This window comes from Paramormyrops kingsleyae, chromosome 16 (genome assembly GCF_048594095.1).
Source record: "Paramormyrops kingsleyae isolate MSU_618 chromosome 16, PKINGS_0.4, whole genome shotgun sequence".
Taxonomy (NCBI): Eukaryota; Metazoa; Chordata; class Actinopteri; order Osteoglossiformes; family Mormyridae; genus Paramormyrops; species Paramormyrops kingsleyae.
This window is the reverse complement of record NC_132812.1, coordinates 12,390,849-12,416,977: the sequence shown is the minus strand read 5'-3', so window position 1 is coordinate 12,416,977 and position 26,129 is coordinate 12,390,849. Positions and strand designations below refer to the sequence as shown.

The 26,129-nt window shown below is 47.5% G+C and overlaps 1 protein-coding gene across 18 annotated transcripts in view; it reads right to left on the bottom strand.

Annotated features, from left to right (window-relative positions):
* Positions 1-96: 96 nt before the first annotated feature.
* The window catches only part of tns1b (tensin 1b), a 156,143-nt gene continuing 130,110 nt past the window's right edge, over positions 97-26,129 (bottom strand). For 9 of the 18 annotated variants that reach the window (XM_023841873.2, XM_023841880.2, XM_023841883.2 and 6 more), the window contains 18 exons: positions 23,103-24,707; positions 21,350-21,430; positions 18,617-18,810; positions 18,351-18,486; positions 15,708-15,803; positions 15,006-15,041; positions 13,540-13,720; positions 11,924-12,675; positions 11,204-11,290; positions 10,073-10,201; positions 9,070-9,165; positions 7,792-7,869; positions 7,502-7,573; positions 7,110-7,136; positions 5,822-5,990; positions 5,058-5,126; positions 4,643-4,672; positions 97-3,636 (listed from right to left, as the gene is read on the bottom strand). In XM_023841873.2, coding sequence (XP_023697641.2) covers positions 3,495-3,636; positions 4,643-4,672; positions 5,058-5,126; positions 5,822-5,990; positions 7,110-7,136; positions 7,502-7,573; positions 7,792-7,869; positions 9,070-9,165; positions 10,073-10,201; positions 11,204-11,290; positions 11,924-12,675; positions 13,540-13,720; positions 15,006-15,041; positions 15,708-15,803; positions 18,351-18,486; positions 18,617-18,810; positions 21,350-21,430; positions 23,103-24,707 — 3,980 coding nt within the window. In that variant the 3' untranslated portion in view covers positions 97-3,494. The remainder of the gene's footprint in view (positions 3,637-4,642; positions 4,673-5,057; positions 5,127-5,821; positions 5,991-7,109; positions 7,137-7,501; positions 7,574-7,791; positions 7,870-9,069; positions 9,166-10,072; positions 10,202-11,203; positions 11,291-11,923; positions 12,676-13,539; positions 13,721-15,005; positions 15,042-15,707; positions 15,804-18,350; positions 18,487-18,616; positions 18,811-21,349; positions 21,431-23,102; positions 24,708-26,129) is intronic. The other 9 variants (XM_072700226.1, XM_072700227.1, XM_023841876.2 and 6 more) reach the window with 8 other exon arrangements.

Below are 26,129 nucleotides of genomic sequence, written 5' to 3'. Positions count from 1 at the left end.
AATCCTACAGTGCTACCCAATCAGAAATATATATAATAATAATAAAGATGGGTGAGAGAGACATTGGGGCAGGGACACAGATAACAAAAAGTCACATTGTAAGCAGCAGTGTTTTAATATAACTGATTTGTATTGCTTTTTAATGTGTTTTTTTTTTCCGAAACAGTAAAGCCATACATTGTAAAGCAAATGAAAATACACAAAAGATCTGTACAGCCATTGTAGCACATTCACACAGTCTAAGTCAGCTATTTTTAAACAGGCAGATATCGGGGCAAACCTTACACTATGTTCCTGTAAACTCAAACATGGGCTCTTGTCTCTAGTATCCCATGAATTTTAATTACAAAATTACCTTTTTTCTTTTCTTTTTTATTGAGCAACATACATGATCACTCGATCAGTTAAGCTTGAAATGTTAAGGGCACTATGTTTTTTGTTTTTTTTTTAATGGAAATAATTAGCTTGATAGACCAAGAAATCGGAAACATGTCTTGCTGTAAGCTGTGTGGACTACTCTCAGTGGTCAGAATGCTTACTCTTCTATTACACAGCCTCTAGTGCTATGTAAAGCACATAGTAACTACAAAGCTAAAGCATGCTAACGTCATTTTCTTGCCTTACTCTATGTAGTCAGACAATGTTTTTTGGCACAGTGTGACTCTGTTTGCATTTTGCTAATCACGTTTGGCTAATGCAGCTTCTGAGAAGTGCTTTTCGTCATCTTAATGGGGTAAAATTGGCCTAATAAATACCCACTGAAGAGACACACAGCAAACGTAATTAAAGGTATGTGATACGGCATTAATATGGGCTCCGATAACGATTACTTTCCCTTAAGAACAAGAATCTTCCCTTGAAAGAAAATGTTGAAAAGAAAATTAGTTTGACATTAAAACGAATAATACAAATATATACTTAAAATCTTTGGCAAAAAAAAAGTATTTACATGTGGGTCCAATTCTGACAGTTGTGACAGACACAAAATTTGGTTACCATCCTTTGTACTCAATCGAATCTCTGAATGATCCCAACTTTCAGTGACTTGGGTAAAAATACAACACAGTGACAGTGTATTTTCTTTCAGACAATACACTTTCAATAAGTCCTAATAATAATCACTGTACAAATGGCATCTATTAAGTCCAACCTATTCTGTAGTGTAAGGGGACATTATACCATGTAGCCACACTGTACTATTACCAAAGGGGCTTCAAAAATGGTTCATTTGTAAAATAACAGTTAAAACACTGCAGTACTTGTCTGGCAATCTGTTTACAGGGTTCCGTTTATTTTATGCACTGTGTTCCCATCCGTAGGGAACACCAGAACCTAAATGGCTTCCTTGGAAAAAAAAGTATTACTTCACTGCAACACAAGGTGGCAGTAGAGTGACATGATTGCTTCACTTCGCCGTCGCGTCATTTTGAACGACATAGTATTTACCAGTTAAGTTTTGAATAAAACAAGAATCCGAAGACCATATACAGATTGTTAAAAAATGTCATACTTTCTCCAATGTATACTGTGTTTATATTACCACATTTAAGTGCTTAAATAAACCCCCAATGCTGCAATCCTTACTGACAGCACAGAAGAAAAAAAAACAACAATCCGACGTCAGGATGTTAATTTGAACTGTTCATTAAGTCACAAAGCGTATTCGGTCATCCTTATACCTGGGGAATAGTTTTATTCTATGACCCTAAGGGCCGACCTTATTCTACGAGAACATAATGCGAGCAAATTGTGGTAAAATGAGTAAAAAGAGTGAAAAGCTGGAACGTAGATACACTTTACACCTTACTGTATATATTTAAATGCTTTTCAAAATCCCCTGACTTTGAGATCTTAGCCAAAATAAAGAGTATTTTTTTCAATGCATTAGGTAAACTTTACGTAGACTATACAATATATGTTTATATGAGTTAACATAGCAACATAGCAAAAAATAAATACTTTTTTTTTCTTTTTGTAGTTTATATATAGTTTTTTTTGTTTTGATTAGCTTACTTTTTCAGTATAATGTCTGTGTGTGCGTGTGTGTGTGTTTAAGGTAAGGCCTTCAGGCATGTAACAAACTCTTCTTTCTAAAGATGTCACCGCTACAGGTATACTGGTAGTGAGAGCAGAGTTAGCCCCGCCTACGCGAATGGAACACTCAGTGAAAACAGGCAACGGCCACACAGCTCTGGTTCTGAAGGTTGCTTAAAGTGAAACACTAGTCTAGGTGAAGAAAGAGTTACAAGGGTGGAGTTGCTACTTCAAGGACTGATGACGTCTACAGTACGTCGCCTAATCAGAACCATCTGGCTGAAATGCAAGACTTTTGTTAATCCATGCAGTTACTCTTCGGGCTGTCCGATGGAAGAGATGCCTTTACTCCATGGCTAAAGCTATGAGGCTAGAAGCAGACGAGGGAGATGAGTACATCACGCGAAACATAGGCAGCAAGCTTACATTTTGTTCTACAACATGCAGGACAGTGCAATTTCCCAGCAGGCCCTGGGCTCCTCCAGTGTGATCAGATAAGCGTGGACGGCTGTAAGCTGGAGCAGATCAGCGTGCAGAGCCAGAAGAAACTGTGTTTCTCATCGGTTTCCTGTCATATGGGGAGCCACCCCCTCCTCCAAGAAGCAGAGTGAAGCTTAGCACACGAACCGCAGACAACTGCAGTACATTCAGGAGTCCTGCGTCCACAGACGAGAGCAATCAGTCCAAAATCACTTCTGAAATCTATGTGCTCAGGGATTGACTAATCAAGCCTGAATATGGCATTTTTGAATGATCACCAACGAAATGGCAAAGCTTGGACCACAGTGCATGTAACTATTACAGATTTGGTCTATTATATGTAGGACAAAAAAATCTGTACAATACAGCCCTTTGCAACCCACAGCAGACCCCAGATATGACCGTATAGTACATACATTTAATCCACTTGCCAGGCTAACATGCGAAATGTATTGGATTACTCTTTGCAAGAAAGCATGGCTGCAAATTTTATGACAGATAAAAAAAAGACATTAATACTTAAATAAAAAGCATACTTTCATCTTTGTCTGTTTCAACATTCCTATTTTACAAAATGTCTTATTTCAACAGAACCATCTGATTATTGCATACATTTCCTGATGCTTTCTCGTCTTTGGTTAATCAATCCGAAAGCCCAGTAGATTTCAGTCTCGTGTTCCTTGCACCACCTGGCCTCTTCTTTTTGCCCTTTTCACACGAAGTTCACTCACATCAGTATCCCCTCCTTGAGAGCATCTCACCCTCCCCCCTCCCACTACCATACCAACGCTACGCCCCCCCACTGCACCTGCTCTGTCTCCATCTCGGATCGGCTCCAATTCCTTCAACCCACCCTCCCCCTCCAAAAAAATACAAAGAAACAATACAACAGAAGAAATGTTACATTGAGAAATAAATGGGAAAATGACAGAATCTCCAAAACAAATTCAAACTGCAGCTGGGAAGGTGGGGGAGGGGATTCACCGCTTCTGTGAGCCAAGCATCACCTTGGAGACAAAGTTGACGATGGCGGTAGCAGGCTGGTCGGGGTCCATCTCGGCAAAAAGGTGACTGACGTTGTCCGTTGTGCTTCCTTGTTTGCGGGCCACAAATCCGAAAAACCTGAAGAGAAGGTGAGAGATGAATGACAGGGTTAACGTCAACACCTTACTCACGTCGCACGAGAGTTATAGAGATTTTTTTTTTATGTAGCTGACCAAAAGCAACATACATGATTTTGTTTGGAGACACTGGGACTTGACCCGGCAACCTTCTGACCACGGCGTCCTTATCCGTGGAGCCATATTTGGCTACGTTACGTGTGGCAAGTGTTTAAACCGTGCTGCGGCTTGATCTATAACAAATGCGTGAGGCTCAAAAATGCTGTAACCACCCCACCCCCCTTTGCGTGAGATAATTACAAAGGAGATGTTTCGTTCGCAGTTATGGGCGCAGAAGAAACAGCCATTAAACCCCCCTCTGCGGCATTTTATATGACCGCATTAAGTGGTGCCCCTGTTGTCTTAACAAGTCCCACGTGGATAAACCAGGAACGGAATATAAGCACAGCTTCGGGGTCTATATCGGTCGAGACTGAGAAACAGCTGTGTCCTTAAACACTGGTGATCGCTGGCAGGGCTATATTTACGGGTGTCAGGCCCGCTCTCCGGACTGTGAGCCTCACCATTTTGAACACGGCACTCCAGCCCCAGCGGGCCCGTGTAACTGCGCTAATACAACATTCCTTAAATGCTGCGTAAACATCATGCACGGCAGCACAGGGGCGACACTGGGACTGGAACAAAGAGGCCTCTCGCATGACAGCGGAATGAGATGTACCGGGAGATACGCGCCGGTCCCCAAACGACGCCGCCACAAACACGCAAGCGGAATTAGCGAAGCGCCCCCGTCGCAGAATGCTAGGTCGGTGACCCCGCTAACAACTGTGTCAGGATCAGTGCTGACACCGGGGGGCGCTGTTAGGCACGTAGTCCTGGAGGTTCCCGTGAGGACCTCGTGAGGGAGCCCTCACGCGCTGACCGTGTTTATGGAAGAATGGAGAATGTAGAGCATAAGAAAGGGGAAATGGAAAAGAAAGGGAGGAATAAACAACAAGAAAAGAACTTACTTTGCTGAGCCACCTTCTGCTTTGTTCCACCTGTAACAGAGGTTACACATTACAACCTTGTTTTATCATCCATCCATCCATCCAACCATCCTGCAACTCCCTATACTATATAAGAATTTTGGAGCCAAAATCAGGCAGCACAAGGATGGGGTACACCCTGTAAGGGACACACACACACAGCCAATTTCAAGACTCCACTTAGGCTAACATGACATGTTTGCACTGTGGGATAAACTCACAGCACAGAGTGAACATGCTAACTCCACACAGACAGAGTAAAGGTGGGATTTGACCCTGGGGGTGTGAGGCAACATAGTTACTCACTCTGACACCCCCTGACTCTACAACGAATTTGCGTAAAAAAATATAAAACAATAATAAATACCGCAGTCAGTGTTTTCACATATTTACTTACTTCCTGTCCTGGGGGTCAACATCACAGAAGGTGACGGTGTTGATAGGATAATGGCGTCGGAAGAACAGCCTGGGGGATATGGAGAGGACTGAGTCAGTACCGCAGGGACAGTGAGGAGGATCCCAAGTCAGAACTATTCCTGATTTCCTCAAGTATGAGAGAAGAAGCAGGAAAACTCACAATGTTCATAACACCATAACATGCTCACCAATTTAAGAAATATGCACATTACAGTGTTCAACCAATCAGGCCGATTCGGACAAACCACTGATAAAAATATCACAATGTGTGTGGACCATGGAAACCAGTCCTCTGATAACCCTCTCTTCTTCATTTCATCTGCTACACTTCTTCTGTTAAACTACAGTACATGATGGATTCGGTAAATATAGCTCCTTCATGAGCGATGCAATTTGCTACATTGTCAATGGAATCCAAGGTTTCTCCGCTCGGAACCCATAACTGTGGTGAGACTATAGTGGAGCAGAGGACACTCAGGAAACCGCTGGCTGTGCTGGACAATGACTCGCCTGCTCTGCAGTTCATCTTGGCCAAACAGAGGAGCAATGAGTCACCCTACAGCAGGGGAGACAACCAACTGCCTGCATGGACCGGAACTGCTTAGGGACATTTGCAGAATATTCATGTGCAGCACACCTAACTGTCTGTCTGTCCGTCCGTCCAACCGACCGACCGACCGAACGACCGACCGACTGACCGACCGATCGGGATCTGCAGGCCTGAACTCCGGCATCCACACTCACTTCCTCTGGTTATCCGTGAGGGTTATGCCCTGCGCTGACACCTTGAAGTGGACGATGGTGGCCGTGGGCAGAGGGTTGGACGCCAAGGTCTCGGATATGGCTTTGGCCACAGCTTGGGGGCCGGTCAGGGACTCCATATCCACAGAGTTGATGTAGAGAACATTGCAGGCTGGGAAGAAAGAGAGAGGTTGCAGGTTACCGGTGGGAGCTCCCAGCAAAAGCTGCCATTGCTATTGGGTGGGAGGTCCTGAACCGCAGCCCGTTAGGACATCATGCGCAATTCTGGGTTTCCTTGCATGTGCTCTACCAGCTGAGATTCTCCATCCAAGGTAAACCAGTCAGAGAAGATGATTCCAGACAGGCAACTATGACTCACAACTACTGCAAAGCATTACATTCTGTGGTACACAGACCAGAATGCCAGCAGTGATGTCATGATTTCCCTTTTGGGGGACGGAAGATATTCCAGGTTACATGTGTTACTTAGTTTGCAGCAGGGTTGGGGTCATTCTGGAATGCATTCATCAAATCCAATCCAGATCAGGAAATGGAACTGGAGTTGGCTTTGGAAGAAAACTATGGGGAACAGAATTGGAATTGAATTTGAATTTCAGGGAGATTTAAATTCCAACTCCAGTTCCTTTTCCTGATTTGGATTGGAATTGATGAATGCATTCCAGAATGTCCCCAACCCTGGTTTGCAAATACGTGAAGCCCTAGAGACAGAACTTTCTGAAATAATTGTAAAACAAAAGGATTACTTTGTAATGATAATACATTTTGTAATGTAATATATATGGTTAGCGGTATAATGAGTTCAAAACATTTTCTGCATTTTCTATTTTTCGATGCCTGTCATATCATTTCTATGTAAGAGAAAAAAATAGTTTAAGCAGTATATGGTCATAAACATCCAGGGAAAGAATCAGACATTGGTAGCCAACAGTGTTTGGTTATTCAGCATAAAATACAACCGGGGACAGTCAAACGTCTGGGATGCATCAGCACTTCCATGCAGCGACATTCTCGCCATGCCACCCGGAAGGCACTTGGAAAAAGAGAGATTCCTGGGAAAGCCAGCCGTGTTCCAGCAGCACAGGCAGGAGCAGACGGCACAGCCACGCCCGGGGTGAGCGGTGAGAGGGATTCTGCGGCCTGGTGTTATCGTAACGTGCTCATGCAAAAAAAAAATAATTAAAAAAACCAGGTGTTGCAGGCGATAGTCCCTGTCTTAGGGTGCCGCATTCGGGGATTACAGGTTCAGAGACACAAAAAAATCTTTATTTACCATGAGATTCAGCTGGGACCTTCAGCCCTGTAGTCACATTGTAATGATACATAATTGGGGGAAATGGATTAATGAGTTTCTAAGACTGGGTTATGGAAGACTTTAGCTAATTATCAATTAACAACAAGAAGATCATTTTCAATTCATACAGTCGTATGAATTAATACTCTTTAATATCTTTCTCATAAAAGTAATGCATCTACTACTTTAAAAACTAAAAAGATTTCCATAATATTGTGACAAGAAATGAGAGAAAAACAAAAAGTGCAATTTCTTTGCTGGTAGGAACCTGAAATAAAAATGTGTTTCTGTATGTTGGTTATGGGTCCATGCCATCTACTGAGGGTCTGTCAGAGCTTCGTAGTGCGGGGTAATTGGCAACCCATCCTTACCTGCTCCTTGCTTGAGAAGATCGTTAGCCGCATTTGTGGGTGTGGCCAAGTCTGGAGTATCCTCATTAAGATCTAGAAGCAACCAGAAAGAGGTCTGAATGCACTGCTGGAGGTCTTCACAGACATTAGTGTCCTTGGGATGTGTCTGGGTGTTCTTGGCTCGCCCAACAGTACAGTGGCACATCACAGCGCTTTGAAAATCCTTTAGAACTTAGGTTACAACCCAAGAAATATCTAGCTGCATATTTTCTCAGTGAAATTATGAGTTGAGGGACTTGTGTGTACCTTACCTGTGGTTGGGATGAGCAGTGTGCAGGGGAGAGCCAGCGGGGTGATGAAATGCTGGTAAACCAACGCTGACAGACACCCTACAGTTCAACACACACAGGAACAATGAGAGAACATCAGTACTTCAGAGGTATATCATTATCTTTATTGACCACTGGCCATTGAGGCAACATTAGAAAATTCCATCGGAGCCACCGGGAAAAGACATTGTGAGCCTCCCGTTCTGTCTGGCGCTATGAAAAGCCCAGACTCACATGTTTAAACTGCTCTAGTGATAGCACTCAACTCCAAAGCAAATGTAAAACAGACCTTAGCAGCATTGGCTTAGCATCCAATGCTTTCATGCTACACGTTCCTGTTTGCTAGAGCTTTATAACATTAGCCAGAAGAGGAACTTTACGCCACTATATATGGACAAGAGTGCGTAGCATAAACAGCCAAAAGAGGCTGTCTCTTGGTTTGGACAGAATGCTTCTCTGGGATCTGGTTTTGATGGAACGTGCCTGTAAATCTTAACGTGTAACTGTCTGACCGTGTTTGGGGGGCTGTGGGATAAACAGACAGGGAGGGAAGGATGCCACCTCCTACAGCCAATAGCGGCTCGGAGCCCCGCGCCAATTATCGAAAGCAAAGGCCGATTTTTTAACTGCTGTCAATGCTTGTTTAGATCCATGCAATGTGTGTTCTGGCATACAGACAGCCCTGAGTGCAAAACTTGGCAGAATATAGCTTACAATATGCAATTTCTTTTGAATATAGAGACAATTCTCAAGGGTTTTGAGGAAGAGCAGAAACTTTTCTATTTAATCCCAACAGATGCCTGAGGGAGATGTCAACCAACTGATTATTTGAACTCTCCGGCTTCTTTAACAAAGATGTGTGGTCAACAATTTCCATATCAGGATGTTCTGTAGCATATTTTATAAGCTGATGTCACAGGTTTTGTTTACTATATATATTGTATACAGGAGATGGTAAAAGTCAGCTTTGTCGATTGAATTGCCAAGACCTCCAAGTAATGTGGTGATGTGGTGAGCACATCGAATTAGAGGAAGGACGTTGGAGAAACACAGGCTTCAGAAGTCCCCGTGCAGTATTTAGCGAACTCCGAGTTTCTTCAAGACCAGCACGGCAGACAAATACGGTCATATGACTGAGAGCGTGAACAAATCTGTTGTATTATGAACAGCTGTTCGCAAACAGAATAGGTGTAGTGGCGTGTGGGGAGTGGCGTAGCAATGTGGCCCGTGGGCAGGGACATGCGGCACGGACTCGCTCACCAAAGTAGGGCTCATTAGGACACCCTTTAAGTTTCACTCCCTTGGGGCTCGTCTCGATCAGGAAGTGCCGCACCAGCTCGTTGGTGTTGTCACCAGCTACAAGGAAGCAGAAAATCACAGAGAGAAATTAAAAATCGCAGCAAATTACAACACGCTTTTAGCAACTCCGATATGAAAGACTAGACATGCATGCAACAATATAGAATAAGTGGCAAACGAATCTTCACCCTGGATAAAGGCAATTGATGTTTTAATCAAAAAAAAACTACGTTATAAGAGCATCTGAAACTTTGTACTGATTACCAACCCTCCCCCCGCCACAACCACCTCCCACAAACGCACACAGAAGTGTTACTTTGAATTTGTCGGTACAAGCACTGTGCCTCTGTAGAAAAGTCGCCGCTGGATGTTTTGTGCGGGTGGCCTCTAAATGACTTTAATTTACATGAATTTTAATCCAGATGCTGTAAAGCCTTTACCGCATTTTCCAAATTCAGTCAAGCCATTGTACATGCCAGTCCTAGCCTGGGGTAAGTTCAGTGCACATACACTTTGGCAGTCTGATTGAATTTTCCTAAACAAACGTTCCAATAGACAAGCCAAAGTGGAAAACTGCACTGACTATGGAGGACTGTTTGGCGTTACAGGGCTTTTTGCTGTGGAAATATACCGGACCTGTTGTTCTGAATATGTCAAATGGCAATTTCTGTGGGACCAGTAACAAGCAAGACTCACTGAATAAGTAACAAGATGACTGCAAAATGCCAGGGCGCAGTTCCAGAAACTTCCAAACCGCCTCCACCCTAGCCAAAGCCAGCGGGGAAGAACCCGGGCTTTGTTTTGCAGCACATGTAAGGGATAAGACAAGGGGCGGAGCCAAAGGGGCACTGGCCTCAGCTCAAAGCTGATTGGGCCGCAGAGTCCTCCACCCCTTGTCACTCACCAACTCAAGATACATCGTTGTCTAACGGTAAGGCTCTGTATGAATCACTCCCCCCTGTACCTTTCTTACACTGCTGGACGGAAGGTGGGGGTGAGGCCACCTTCAAAGCCAGGCCATAGGCGCCCCGGAAAGAGTGACTGTCCCGGATGATGAATGCCCCGGGCTCCCGGTCCTTCAGCAGGTTGATGGCTTTGAGGGCGACGAAGATGAACGTCAGAATGAGAATCAGAAAGATATTTATTAAACATACCAAGAATCTTGGTTGGTTATACCCTGGTATGAAATATAACACGCGAGACAATTTCAGGACAATTTCCAAGTATGCACACAATAAATTTCACAAGTTATTTTTATACTAGACCAGTGGTTGCTGACACGTCAATCGCAAGCCGCTAGTAGCCCATAGGGATCAAATGAGTAGCCTGTGTAAGACTTCAGATAAAAAAACAAATCGGATAAAATTTCTGTATCTTTTTGTCTTGGACAACGGGGCACCGCACTGTAACAGCATGCGGCAGAGGGGGTGTGAAAGGAGAATTAACAGCCGACAACTTTGTCTGTCACCACTTCCCCCCCCTGCCACCAGGTCAGCAGAGTATTTTATTTGTAGCTCTCACAGTAATTAAGGTTGGAGACCCTGACAGTTAGAAGCAGCAAGGGATGACAGAGGGCGAGATAAATGAATAAATTGTGAACATAAGCAAACGGGATGATGCTAAGAAGAGATATAGGATCACGCAGTGAACTCTCGGCCTGTGTGCAGTGGGATGTCTCTAATCACAACTCACCATTGTCAGTGAGCGAAGGCAACATAGCAGAAAACATATGGCATGGTCACGACAAGTGTGTTTGGAAAGGAAGACCGTATCTTACATTTATGTGGGGCGTTACACACATTTGCGTGGAGAATTTACATGGAAACGTGTCCCAGCCAGAGCTGTAACTAGCATCAAACGGCACATGGTGTGATGTATGATGTCACGAGCGACATGTGCTAATGTTTACTGATATCTACATTTAAGATCATCTCATTCAATGAATGTTATAAACTGAAACAGATGACTGAAGTTTCAAACTGACAAATAGTGCCTGGAACATGCTCGGTGTATAGATGCCTTTTTTTTAATCATTAACCTCCAACAAACCCATGAAAATGACCATAAACTATACATTATAGTGAGTGGCTCTTACCTTGCTCCCGGGAAATGTCTGGCTTGTACCAGAACTTGGAGGTGTCCTGAACAAACTTCACGTTGAGCTTCATTTCTGGGCTTCCATCTGCCAAGAGTTGGAAATAAATCACGCTTTTTTAAAGAGTCCTCTGAGACTGGCTTCAGGGCTTGGGGGATTAGCTGATTAAGGAAGAATGGACCGTGCATATCCTCGCATGCCCTTCTCAGTCCTGGCCACGGCTGCATGGGAACCACGCTCCTTATCGGGGCCTAAAGAACTACCTGTGAAAAGCCTCTGAGATACTGCATTCCCCCATTGGGTAATCTGGAAATTCTCTGGTTAACTATTAAACTGGGCCAATCTGACATGGGTCTAACAATGCTCAGTGATACATTATAGGCATTTACATTTTATTTATTAGCAAACATCTTTAGCCAAATCAACATACATTTCAAGAAAGCATGGTCACTCTGTTGGGGTGTTGTAGTTAAGGACCACCATTCTGCTGACCGTGGGATTTGAACCAATGACCTTCCAATCACAGGCACATTGATCCACACACTGCCACAATAATTGAGGCGGGGCTGGGGGGGGGGGGTGGTGAAGACCCCCTATAACAGCCCTAGCGATACCCCCGCAGTTACCTTGTTGATTTTGTTCATAATAATGAAGGAATAATATTACACTGCATTTACAGGCTTGGGTTGGGAACAGTTGAGTGCTGGTGGTCATGCCTACCATGCATGGAGTACTTGGAAAAGTCCGGTAGAGTGTGTGAGAAGCTGGTGTTGGGCGTGCTGCCAGCGCTGGACACCGGGGAGGACGTCTTCCCGTTGAGCGTGCCATAGGAAAGGATGCCATTGGGCCTCTCCCCAGCTGCTACATGCTGTTTCTCCGGGAGCTGAGGCTGAGGCAGGGGGCTGCCCTGCTTCAGGCCTGCCCCCTCCTGGTAGCCCCCAGAAGAGACCGGGAAAGAAGGCGTGGATGGAGGGTGGGGCCCCGAGGAGCTGCTCTGACGGGACAGCGTGCCATGTCTCCCGTCCGGTGTGGTGTAGCCGCTGTGCGTCGGGTGTCGGTCGAAGCTCGGGCTGCCCGGTGCCGCCTGGGTGACAGAGGCGTGGCGGCCTAGCACAGGACTGCCTCCAGGCTCACCGCCATTGGGCATTGCCGCGCGCCTGCCCAAGGCCGGGCTGCCCTGATTGGCCATTCGGCGCTGCAGGGCGGGGCTGGGTGGTGTGTTGGTGGCCACCGTGCGGTGCAGGGTGTTGGGGCTCCCGGGAACCGTGTGGACGCCCATGATGCTCACTTGGGCACCTTCTGGTTGGTATGAATTATAATCAGGACCCATATAGGGGGAGCTCACACTGCCTGAACCCATATGTGACGAGGTGGGGGTGCGGTATGTGCTTTCGGGGGCCTGGGAACGGAGGTCCCCTGCAGAGTGAGTGAGGGATCCCATCCGGAAATTGCCGTCAGCCAGAGGGAAGCTTCTGACATATGGACAAAGAAATCAATGTCATAAAATCACAGCAATACATCATAAACTAACAAACACCTATGCATCCATTGAGTCAATTTCTAAAGAGCCAATCTAACTGTTATTTGAGTCATGAGACAGGAACAGGCTACACGTTCCCAAAGCAAATCAGAAGACTAAAGGTGAATCAGTGTCAAATGCTAAAAGATAAACAAACCAATTTAACTGTGCTTTAAATTTCAAAGGGAGGGGATTTCATGCTGTCTTATTCAGTTATTCCTTTTATGTCTGCCTGCTGATGAGAGTATAAGGCTGGTATGTATTTTCAAATGGAAAGAACAGCCAACTCTCGTTCCAGACAACAGACTCTCTCTCTCTAGGATGCAGAAGGGTGGGGTGGGGGTTAAATTCCCCATCTTCTGCTCCTGGGACATGCTTAAGTTTTGACCTGACATGTAAAACACGCCCGGTATAATCGGTCTGCACTGTAACTGCTGGAAATATACCGTGTAATTGGCAGTCATTTTGTAAAATAAAGAAGCAGTGTATGGATAATATCCCACAGAATTGTGGTATATTGAGACCTCTTGTGATGTTGTAGCAAAATTAATCAACTTAATTACGTGCATTCGGCACTGATCATTATGATTATTTTGGCCATGGCAGTCAGGGGAGTTAATTGCTATTGAAAAGATCCGGGGCTAAGTCAAGTTTACCTGAGCCTTGACTTTTTAAAACCTTTTTTTGATGGAAGATTTGCATCGGGGCTAAAATACTCGGGGCTATAACCCTGAGCGATGGGACCTAATGACGCCCATGTTGGCAGTCAAAAAAATTAAATAATAAAATCCCAGGTTACATTGCAGGAGGAGCTTACCCCTCAGTGCTGTGAATGGGGCTGCTTGAGGACAGAGGGGCATTGTAGGGGTGCTGGGGGGCCATTTGCCTGGAGATGCTATCTTCGGAATATCCAGGTGGTATGGGGGACCCCATCTGCTCCCCTACTCCCCCTCCAGGAACCGCAGTGCGGGCCACGGATTCCACGTAGCTACGAGGTTCTGGAAAGCACCCGAGAGGAGGCCGTCAAAAGAGCGGGAGGCGCTCGTCGCTTCATAGAACAGCAGGAGATAGCTGAGCTCCTCAGCTGCAACATGAGTGAAGACAGGATGGCAGGACGCAACACACATGCAGATGAGATGAGGACTCTCTCCAGTCAGAACATTCCAGCAAACACCAAATAAAAAATAAATGTGCATTTAAACAATGTATTATATTCTTATTATTTGTGGTTAGGAATGATTACCAGATGTCAGTTTGCTAAGGAGAGTACAGGAACTTAATAGTTAATATAAGGAACCTTGACTGTACTCTACAAACAAAAATCAAAGCTGATGTGGTACTTCTCAACAATGTTTCGCTGCTTAGTAACCTTACCACTGGCCAACATTAACATTCTCTAAAACAGAATGTTTGCCCCCCCCCCCCCCACACCGCCGAGTCCCAGCACCAGGTTGCTCAGAAGATGGTGCCCCAGAGGGCTGCCGATGTCACCTGAGTTGCATGACTAGCACTGGTTGCTTATGAACCAAAACATCTATGTACCCCTGAGCACCACACCGGCATGATCTACAAAATCCAGAAGGAGTTCACACTCATTGCTATGGTCATGTTTACATTCGCCTTTGACACGTCTGACAAAATTCACATGAGACGTGTTTCCATAAAGTATCCCAATACCGCTACGTCGTTCCTCATTCTGTTTCATATTTTAAAGCACAGCATATCCCCTGAGTTGAATATTCTTACCCCAACTCGTAAAAATTAATTGGATCCGAGTGGTAATGCAGAAATTACTGCTCAGCTGGCTGAGACAGTATATGACCTGCGATCTGTAAACATTATCGAGCCCCAGATACAGAGAAAGATGTCCCCAAAGAGCTGTTTTACAGGGCTCTAATCTCACAGACGGCGAGAGCATGGAGGCCTACACACTAGCTAGCCTTTTAGGGGGTTCCTACAGCTGCTCGTAGACGAGACACGGTCTCCTTTTACTGGACAGATGAGCCGGAAGGGTCTTTTCTACCCAGACACCTGAGTCATCAAGAAAAAAGGGGGGAGATGTGTCGTTTTGTTGGACATTAAACGGGGCACCAGAGGATCATGGCCGTGAGATGTGACATGAGGTAGTGTTCAGTACAGACGATGGACGGGGGAGAAGTGAGCTGGGTTGAGGAGGACACTGCAAAGCTGCTCTGCAGGAGAGCTCGGGACACATCTGTTAAAGTGCTTGTGAAGTTGGGAGAGGATGAATGCAATGGACAGCATCCGTGGAGATGCTCTTACCTTCTTCACCGTCACCTACAGGGCTAGGTTCTGAGTCTGATGTGGAGGGAGGGGGGGTAGACGGTAAGGCAGGAAGGGTGACAGAGAGAGGGAGCAGAGAAAGAGAAACAGATGAAAGAGAAACCAAGCGAAGGGCACTGGAGGAGGAGAGGAGGAAGGGCGACTAAAAGACAACAGGTCTGCTCCACAACAGAGTCTCATATCGACTTTGGCCAACGAGGCTTGACTCTGATAAGGAAACCTTAGCAAAACCGCAGATGCAAACCAGCTGTAGTGAGAGCAGCTGTAGCAATGGCAGCTGTAGCTGGCTGATAACACACCGTTTTACAACCCTAAAGGCCAGGCGGCGGAAGACGTCTTTCGTATTACAGCTCGAAAGATATTTACTGTTAGCTCATGTCTGCTGTTTGGCATTCAGGCCCAGATACCGGAGAATGCGGAGCTCTGAATGATAGCAGGCCATAAATTAAACTGACGGTCGCCTGCCACGTCAACAAAATAAACCCCAAACAATTGCAATACAAAATGTGACACTCAGGCTGTAAGCAGTTACTAGCTTTCTGTACTATTACAGAGGGGGAAAATGGCAATAAAACTGAAATAAATGAGAGGGGTGGCGTGTCCTGATCTTGACGGCATATGCTGCCTGTTGGCCTCTGTGACACGTAAGCATCTCCTCAGAAGACGAGCCGGAGAACTGACCTGATCCACTCTGGTGCAGCAGGATATCGGCTGGATTGTGGGGCTTCAGGCCCAGGGCGGACAGTGGGGTCTTAGCCAGACCTGGGGGGGAACGACCTGGTGGGTGGGGGGAGAAAGAGAAGACAGGGTCCATCATCCAGCACAAAATCAGCAGCTCTCGCCTTTACAGCGCATAGCTGTGTGTGTCCTCAAGGCATCCCACTGAGATGTGAGCAGGGAACAGGAACATTCGCTTCATGTTCCACCTAAGGAACAGAGCGGTGATGTCACAGGACACAGCACAGGAATGCTCAGCTGTTAAAAGCGGCCAGAGAGGGGCGTGTGGTACAGTGAGTGATCAGCAGAGCCTGGACACACACCACAGACACAAGACACAAGGCAGCAGCACACATTCTGTACCTTGATCATGCAGGTGCTGTTTTTAGCAAATGACGTGAAATACTGTCCCTATAGGCTGACTAGCAAGGGGACAGTGAGCATCTGCACGGGTCACGTGACACTCCCCCTCTGACTGCTACCCGGAAGGATAGCAGAGATGTAGGTGTCATGGTCACGTGACCAAAATAGAAGCCATGGTGACAAGTTTATATATGGAAAAAAGATATGGGAAAGCAGCCCACATTCAGAGCCGTGGGGTCACCCAAAAATCACAAATGAACAGGGCGATACTGAGTATGGGCGAAGTGATGAAGCCAAAAAGGACCTACATGCCATAAGTTAGTCGACTTTCCATCTGCATGCCAGAAGGAGGTGGGGGGGGGGGGGGCACAGGTGGGTTAGGACGGGTGGTCACAGGAACACAGTGCGGTAGTGGCATGCTTCCTCCACTTACCAAAGAATCCAAATCAATTCTTTGTTATGCAGCCTAAATGCCTTGTGAAACGTGGCGGGGGGTGTTTAGCATTTAGGGGCTGCACTACAAGCTCCCACAGTTCGCTGCAGGAGGAGGGAGCTGTGATGATGTAACTCTGATGGCAACATGCCTGCTATACGCCTCCGAGGATGGAACCCTCAGGCTTCCCAGCAGACAGCAGGTGGGAAACGCACCTGGGCGTATAGCGTTACCGCGGCAACAAAAAGCGCGGGCCCTGCGACCTGTAATCCACCCTGTCTGCACTCTCGGATTAATCGTATTCCTTACATGGGGTCGGAGCAAACAAAGTGCCGAGTGCTTCTTATTGGTTCACATCCTGGCACAAAATTCGATTTTAAGCGGAATCACATGGTAACGGTTTTACATTATTAAAACAAAATTTGTATTCTGATTTTTTATAAATGAACTATTTATAATACTGCAATTCTATGCAGGTAATCCCCTTAATTCTGCTATTGTGCTAAGAGCACTTTTTTCATATTTTGTTTGTTTAGTCTTTATTAAGAACCAAAAATAGCCATTGCGTCATTAATAATAATGGTAACGCAGTAGCTTAAATGGAATAAATAACATTAGATGCATCATACATTAATTTAATGTGCCTGGAACCCATCTGCACGTCTCTGTGTATAAATCTAGAGCCATTTTAACAAGCGGTCCCTCGTAAGGGGAGCTATTCTGTTTCAGGCCAAAATAAAACTTATGACTGCACCTCCTGGGTACGTGTCCATCTCCAGGGCTCTAAGACCGGGGGCACTTCAGTGTCGTTAGGGGGTAATAGACTTTTACAAGGCACTTTATATTAGTGCTGGGAAGCAGATGGGAGGTGGAGGGGGGTAAGTAGGTAACCTCATATACAGGTAATAGCCAGTAGGAACCACAGAACTAAAGTCTAGCTTCCCTGTAGCTACAGAAATATCGAGTGTGGACGTGCTGGGGGGGGGGGCATCTCGCTGATTTACGAGGTCGGCAGCTGCCGAGTTAACGTTCCTCAAATAACGAAAGGTTAACGATGTGGATACAGGGAGGCTATCAAGTGGGGGGCATGTAAACCAAGGAATGCCCGACCCCCGTGACAATGGGCGGGGTGGGGGAATAGTGTTATGGTGTTAAAGTCCCCCTGTCCAACCGCAATGCCACTGCGTCTCACTGCGTCCAAATCACATCACTGTGGTTCTGACACTGAGCCTCGCAAACAGCAGTCGCTATCATCGGACGGCAGGTAAAGTGGGGACCTTCACCCTAACACTCCCTATTCAAACTCTGCCTTCGGCTTGATCTATCAGACATGTTCTCACTATGACTTTTCCTCCAGGAGTCCCAGCAGATAAAGCCAAGAGATGTGATCAAAGAAGCAGAGGAAAAACCCATCACCGATACAGTTAGCCCAAAACAAATAAGCACCGCAAAGCGTAAACACAACAACAAACGCATAAAACAGCATTCATGGCTATATCCACCTGTGTAAATTAATACACAGATTAGAGGTGTTTATCTGATATAAAGCGCAAACTTTTCATCACTTAATCCCAGTTTGTTCATTTTTGTTTAAGCGGCAGAAATATAACACACATGTTAAATCAGCATCAAATGACTTACTCAGATGATTCAGGACTTACTAAGTCACAGAATTAATGAGAAAAACAGCGGATTTTAAGAGCGATTCCTTTGTGGGGATTTTTCCAATCATCTTTAAAAGTCTAGTTACATATGCCTACAAGACTAACAGCTCCACAGCGCCCTCCCCCCTGCAGGAAGAGTGAACTTACACAGGTTGAAGTAAGGGGTTTGTGGTGAGACGGGGAAGGCAGGGGTTTGGGGAGGAGCCTCACCACCGATGCTGCTGTTGGGACTGACTGGAGACTCCGCCTCCTCGAAAGCCTCCCTGTAACTGTGCATCTGTCCCTGGAGAGGGAGGGGACACAAAGAACACGCCCACACGTGCACAAAAACACGCAGGCACAAAACACATTTAAAAAACACAGCAATGAAGAGTGGAAAAGGCCAGGAACCGTGAAGCAGTGCCCCCCCTTACCTCCTTGGGCCGCCCCCCAGGGTTGAGGGCGATGGTGTTGGCAAACTCAGGTGACACACATCGCACAGGTGAGCGCATCGTACTGCTCTCCACCGGCGCCCCACTCTGGCCATTCTGGTACTGTCCCTCGCTGGTGGTTCGGCGCCGTATGGGGCCCGGCGCCTCGTCCGCCGCCGGCCCATGGGTACGAACCCCTGCCAAACCGAGAGGGGGCACAGTCAGGAGACAGCGTTCTTCAGCAGGGCATAACATCTAGCAGCAACATCAGCACCACCCATGAATTCGACGGAAACAGGGGCGTATACGGAGCGGGGCCACTAGGGGGACTGGACTCAACTTAAAGCTGATTGGCTACTGGAGTGCCCCCCTCCACCTGTCACTAACTAATTCAAAGCATATCATTGGCTAATAATAAGGTTGGCCTCTCTGCATAAATTATGACTCCTCTTAACCCTGCCACCTTAAAAAATCCTAGAATTACCCTTGGAAAGAAAGTCTTGCCCAGACCATAATCAAACATGTCCAATTTATGTTATGTTAATATGTCTCAATATTTATATTCTATTTATTACTTTTTCATTCGCACTGTAACCAGTGGAACATTTCACCTCCATGCATGTGAACAAGCAGGTATTCTGCAGGTATTCTGTGAGTATCAGAGGGACCAGACAGGCTGGCTACCCAACCACTTAAACTCTTCTACTGAATAATGGTTAAACTGGAAGTTTGAGCTGAAATGCTTCAAATACAAGTGTCTGCTAAACAGCTCTCATAATGATTATACTTAGTCAGCGAAGGCTGTCTGTGCTCACATAAACAGACAAGGGGAAAAAACCCAGAATATCCAGCGCACATAAACATCTGCGTTTACACACACCCCCCTCACCCACAGCCAGGTCCCGGGGCGTGGGGAAAACGGGCGATGGGTACCAAGGAATATTCGTGAAACCTCCTGCCTTTGGCACGGACGTGTTCAACAGCGTGTGGACGCTGCCAAATTCCCGGCGGGTCGGGCAGGAGCGTCCTCATGAGGCCCCAGACTAAGATGGAGGAGAGCAACAAGGAGGAATTTCCCGTCGGAAAGCCCCCTTAGGCATAACGCTACCCTCTGGACAGAAACACACGCATGCGTTTTGTGAGACCTCGTCGATGGAGAAGTGGAACTGAAAATCTTTCATGGGAATCACATGCCACTCGCTCGCATTCTTGACCTTCTTCTGATCACATCTCTATAAGAATGATGAGACGCTGGGTTTTTCTGATTTCTGTTGAAACCACATCTCCCAGTGTCAAACGGTTTGCCCCCCCCCCCCCCCAAATCCGCTGCACTGGGGCCATGAAACACGCTAGCCAGATGTGCAGAGACCGTGCCGATTTACAGCTGTGGATGTCAACACAAGGCTCGTTACCTTGGTGACCGGGCAGTTATAATAGACTCCATCTGGGGCAGCAGGGAATCCCAACACTGAAATCTGCCCCTCTCCTAACTCAATAGTCAAAGCAAAAATATAGAATCACATAACAAAACACATAAATAGACAGACAGACAGACAGGCAGGCAGACAGACAGGGCAAAGAGGCCACATGAAATTCCTTTCCCTGTCATTTCGGAATTCTTTACTAAAAGTGTCCGACTTGAGGTTCAGTATCCCACAATTCCCCTCCTTCAGGGGAATCCATCTGGTGGCATTACGAACTCCCTTGCGTGGGAATTTTCATCACTGACTCAAGGATACTGCATACTTTTTCAGGAGAACCAAAAAAAAATTAATGCTTTTTGCAAAACTGAACCAGAACATCGAAGCTCAGCTAATCACGCTTATAAAAGACACCACGACGCTGTACACAATATTACAGGCCAACCAGGTCCATTAGGCCATGTAAACAGCTCAGAAAATAGTCTGAAAGAGCACAGTGTCCGCATACCTGGGGACAACCCAGCGGCAGTGCACGCATAGTCCTGTGCTCTGCACAAAGCAGCCCCACACAGAAAGCCCTTTGTCTTTCTCTTTCGAAGCAGTTCATTTCGAGAATGGACATTCAGAAAGAATCGTTTGTCCTCTCGATGCTGAAACAAGGCAGCATTTTTGGGATTGTGCAGAGAAGCAGCGCAGGCAGCACCCAGGTCCACACAAACCTAGCGAGAGCTGAGATTCTCCAAAGCCGTCTGACACACAGCAGCAACGAGAGCCTGCGATTCGCTCTATTTTTCCGGATAACCTTCTTTATCATTTCCTAAAAGGGCTCCTCTAAAGTTATCATCGTCCCTCTCGCCCCCCAAGGCCCAGACCTCGTTACATTGCCCCAAACTCCACGTCTTTTTTGCGCCCTTGTGAAACTCACCAGTGCTAAAGCCAAAACGGCCATCTTTTGTATAAATTCTGTGCCTCTGTTTGTTAAACTGCCAAACCCATGTCACATGAATCCGTTCGCCATGCCGAAGAAAATAAAACCCCACGGTATCTAAGAAAGGCACACTTCAAACATGAATACTCCCTTGCAAAATGTGTACAAATTTACCAATTACGCTTGTTACTCATTGATAGCTTAATTTAGTAGCACTGATAATCACAGAGTAACTGGACATTGACGTCCACCCAGTTTTACACCGACTAGCCACAGTGACAGAGGAGAGATGCATGAGGTTTGTGTACGACTCAGAACATGGCGAGTTTGAAGGGAGGTGCAGGGGAGGAGGGAGGAGGAAGGAGAGGAATGCAGGACAGAACAAACCAGAGAAGGAATGGGAGCGATGACGGACGGACTGCAGGGCGGCCACGCTCTCATTGATGCCCTGCAGGCGTGCGTTGTACTCTGCGGTGGGGGGTGAGCGAGACGCAAGGGAGGGACGCGCAGTGGTGAGGGATGGGGGGGGGCCGTGGGAGTCAGGAGGAGGAGAAGAAAGCGTTGGATGAGAGAGGAGGTGGATGGGGCGATCCGGAGAGGAAGACGGACAGAACAAGACAGAAACAGAAAAGGAGAAAAAATACAGTTACTCTGTGTTAAATTAACAGAGATGAGTGACTATTCTGCTAATCAGTGCTGAACTGTCACAGTTTCACAGAGAAGGAACTATAAAATGAGGAATATATGTTACAAAACCAATTAGTGGATGTCTTCTCTGAGAGGATGCAACCTGCTTCAGACATGTCTGCTCTCCATCAGAAACCACGAGGGAAGATACCAAGCAAACAAAGAGCTAGATCTGCCCCCACTAATACTCACCTGAGCTGTTCACTTGTTCTAACAGTCAATTATGTCAAGAGCTAACTATGACAAAGTGGGGATTGGGAGAAAGACCAGAGCTGTTTGTCTCTCAGCCTATAGTTCTGGCTAGATGTCTATGGTCAAGCACTGCCCCGGTCCGTCCGACTTGGAGTCAATGGATAGTCTTAACAGAAAGTCATTCTCTGCAAAACAGAAAAAAAATGTCCCAGGGGCTCTGCCGCCGCTATTTCTGTCCACTACATTTGGCACCATAAAAATAGGAAAGTCATTCATTGGACTTAACTCTGACATAACAGTACCTAATGGGAATCAGTCTGTCAATACCCAGCTACTCCACTAGGTGACGCCAGTGTGCCCAGTTCTACAAAGTAGCCTTCTCTGTATCTCATTAGCGTCTGGAATGCGTAGCTACTCTCCCCCTCCTCCGCTACATTTTCACTTTGACACAGTTATTTTCTTTCTTCTTGAAGGGGACAACTCGCATTGTGCTTTTGAGCTGCGAGCGACTAACTGTGACGGCAGGTGGAAGTTGGTTTCAGTGAGGAGTCCCGAAAGGGGCAGACTGCGTCAACGGGCATGGCCACCACTGGATTGGGAGGGCCAGGATACAGCGCCCTGTGGAACAATGCCTTTATTGTATCCACAGCAATTCTGCCTCTTCGCCAGCCAAGCGATGCAGAATACAGCACATTATGCCATAAAATTCCACATCTGCCTATAAATGTACCAGAAACCAGGAAATGCTGACCTCTCCTCTCTGGGAAAGCATAATTTAAGACAAATCTGAAGGCTTTGTGTGTGGTATCCTTCACTAGAATCCCGGGTTTCCATAAAGGGCTTTTCGAAGGTATGAATCCAAGTTACAAATCCTCAATGCATTTTACCGAAAGCAGTTAACCGCAACATGGGTCCGTTAATTCGCTTCGGTTAAAGGAAACCTGGGCAAGTGCAGACTGCCAGAGAAGCAGGGTTATTCCACTTTCTACAGCTTACATCGACTGCGGCAACCATCTCAGAGATAATTATGGCGCTTAGCGTTTGGCTTTTCAGCCTTTTGGAAAAATGTTACATTATGGCTTTGATTCTCTTTGACTGTAATCTAATCTGAAATATAAGAAACAGGCAGTTTGATCCTTAAAGGTGTGGAAAGATTTGTCACACAAAAATCTAAGAAAGAGCTAAAGATATAAAAATTAAGCAAAATTAGCAAAGGTAACTGATAGCAATTAATGGTGACGGCATAGAGGTTCAAGCTTACCGGCTATGCGGTGAGCCACCAAACCCTCCAAGTTGTACTTCTCCTCCTCGGCCTTGGCATCCTTTACAGGGGTGGGGTCGGTTATAGGGGATTGGGTGGTGTTGTGGTTCCGCTGGGACCCCAGGAAGATGGAGGGGTCCTGGAGCTCTGGGGAGTAGGATACAGTGCTGGCCGGGTAGGTGTTGAGGGGACGCAGCTGCAGCTGGCCAAAGCTGTTACTAGAAGGCTCAACAGTAGAGGCTGGGCTGACAGGGCTCGCCAGGTGGACCGGGGCGGTGGGCTTGGGCTGCCTGTAGCCAAGAGTGCCAGATGATTCCGTCGGGAAGGCCTGGCCGGGCTGATACATGGCGGTGGGCCTTGGTGGGTTGTAGATGGTTGGAGGTTGGGTAGGGCTGGCCTGCACTGGGGACATGCGGGGCTGCATGGTCGAGGGCTTCTGGAGCACCTGCCCGAAAGCAGAAGAAGGGCCAGAGGGGTAGCCGTGCAACACTGAGTCGGCCTGGTACGAGGGCCGGGGGATGGACAGCCCAAGAGTGGGCTGGACGGTGATCGGAGCGCTCTCTCCAGGAGCCAGTGGAGCGCTGTAGGACTTGGGCATCTGGGTCAGTGCTGGGTCCAGGTCCAGCATAAGCATGTTGAGGGCCTCAATGGACTGCTCGATCTCCTTCTGTGAGGCCACGTTGGGAAACTCGGGCAGGCTGTGAGTCTGCATGCCGGGGCTGAAGCGGGCTCCATCAGTCACCGGCTCCTCTGGCACACCGTACTGATGCCACACATTTAGGCCCCTCTGCACTGCTTCCCGGCTGCTGGTGCTGCGGGCGGGTGCCCGGGGCATCGCTTTCGGGGTCGGATCTGCTCCAGGGCTGGCACCGAAAGACTGAGAGCGATAGATGTTGCCGTTCTGGTTGCCGTAGCCGACGTGGGCCGGACCCACGTCTGCGATGCGCTCCTGCATCGAGGAAGAGCTTCGCATGGGGTGAATGGAAACCTGCGGCAATTTGTTTGAGAGGCTCCGGTCCAGGATAGAGCCGTCCTGCCCATTAATCACCATGTCCGGCTGGTAGTAGAGCTCGGCAGGGGTGGCTCTTCCCTCAAACGAGGAGAAAGTTCCCAGGTTATCCACACTATTGGCTTCCTGGCTGTTGGGCAAGTCGTCGTCAAGGATGTCTGTCTCCCTCTCCACGTTATTCTGCCCATTCACATGGACCTGGGCGGGTACCAGGTGCCGCACTCCTCCCCCAGCTCCGGGAGAAGCGGTCGCAGACAGGTACCCCTGGCGGTGGGCAGGGGGCTCAAGGCCACTCAGAAGCTGGTCCAGCCCCTTCTTCTCCTCGGGGCTCAGCGGCTGCGCAGAGGGCTGGCTCACCGGGGTTGCTTGCTGCACCGGCTCGTCTGTGCGGTCGGTTTTGATAGAGGCGGTTGAGTTTCCCGAGTCACTGCTCACCGAGAGGGCGTGGTCAACAGTGGGGAGGGTATGGTCCGGTGCAGGGAGGGTGTGATCAACAGGGGGGAGCCCGTTAGCTGTAACACCTCCCTCAAGGGACTCCTTTTTGCGGACCTTAGCGTAGAGGCTGCCGTCAAGGGGACCTTGCGTGTGAACAACGTCTGGGGAGGAGACACCAGATGGAGAAAGAATATTTCAGTAGATGAACATGGTTGAACAGTTTCAATGGCTCACATGTGCCAGTGCAGTAAGACCTCAGCTGTAACTTTCAGTACAACCCCGGACGTCTGGCTTGTAGACTCTTGTGATCTTTCGAATCTCAACAAATGAGACAATCGCACCCCCCACAACATAAAGCACAACTGGACCATGGAGGAGCCTCCTGGATGCTAAAAAGCAGAAACCCAGAGCAAAGCCCTGACCATCCTCCATGTCCTTGTACCACAGTGCATTGTGGGATGCACCAGGCCCTAACCAGCAAACACATAAACAACATTTGGGGTTGTGTTGTTTATTTTGTGTCATAAAATTATCTTCACGGAAGCTGATGAATTTTTTTATTCAACTGTGGAGTTCAGAGACAACTTAACAAACTTTATAACTTATTTATTTACTTTGGGATCTGGACGCAGTACATGGTTTCACATTGTAAGTACTCCCTGGTCAGAGCGGAGGAGCCACAAGCCGCACACAGCTACGTCATCACATTCTTGTTCAAAGAGCATTTCCCCCAAGCCCATTATGTGCTGTCTCTCTGACTGCTGCCTCTATTGCCCTCTCTGCTGACTCTGGCTCCGCTGACCGCCATCTCCCCTGTCCCCCCACCGCTACCCGCACTCCCAGCCCCACCTCCCACACTCATTTACAGCCCCATCAGGCAGCAAATCCTCTGGGCTTCAGCCCAGTCTGCAAAACCAATGGGATTGAACCAGGAAAAGGCTGCTGGTGTCCCAGCCAGCAGAGTGAGTCAGCCACGGAAAAGTGGCCACCGAAATAAACGTCTACGGCATTTCCTGCTTCCCTGGAATCGGAGCACAATATCTCACACTCGCACACACTCATGCACACACTCACACACATGCACAACCCACCATCTCCTCTCCAGAACCGGTCAGCTTGCCCGCAATGTTTACAGTTCCCCGGCCCCGACAATGGCTCTCATTGTTCTCCTGTCACAACAAAATAACAGTCATGGACCCCAGGCCCCCACGAATGCGGCCCTGTGTCCGCCTGGGGGCCCGACTGGCTCTGCTGTCACGTTGGTCCCGTCCGCCCTCCATGTGAGACACGCTTGGGCACCGCTTGGCCCCGTTTCCGCGGGAACAAACGCCCTTCACAGTGCTGGGTGAATGTAGACATTCGGGTCGCTCCCAAAGCCGCGGCCTCTAGCCGGGACAGGAAGTTCTGCACTCCCCCTGAAATGGAACAGAGCTGTAACTGTGCATTACCCAGTGTGGGCGGCTGCACTGACCAATCATATTCCCCCGCCTCAATGCACAGATAAGGCTGGTTCAGCCCCTCATCACCTGATTGGCTGACCCCTGCTACAGCCCCCTCCTCTCCCATGCAACTGTGACTGCCAG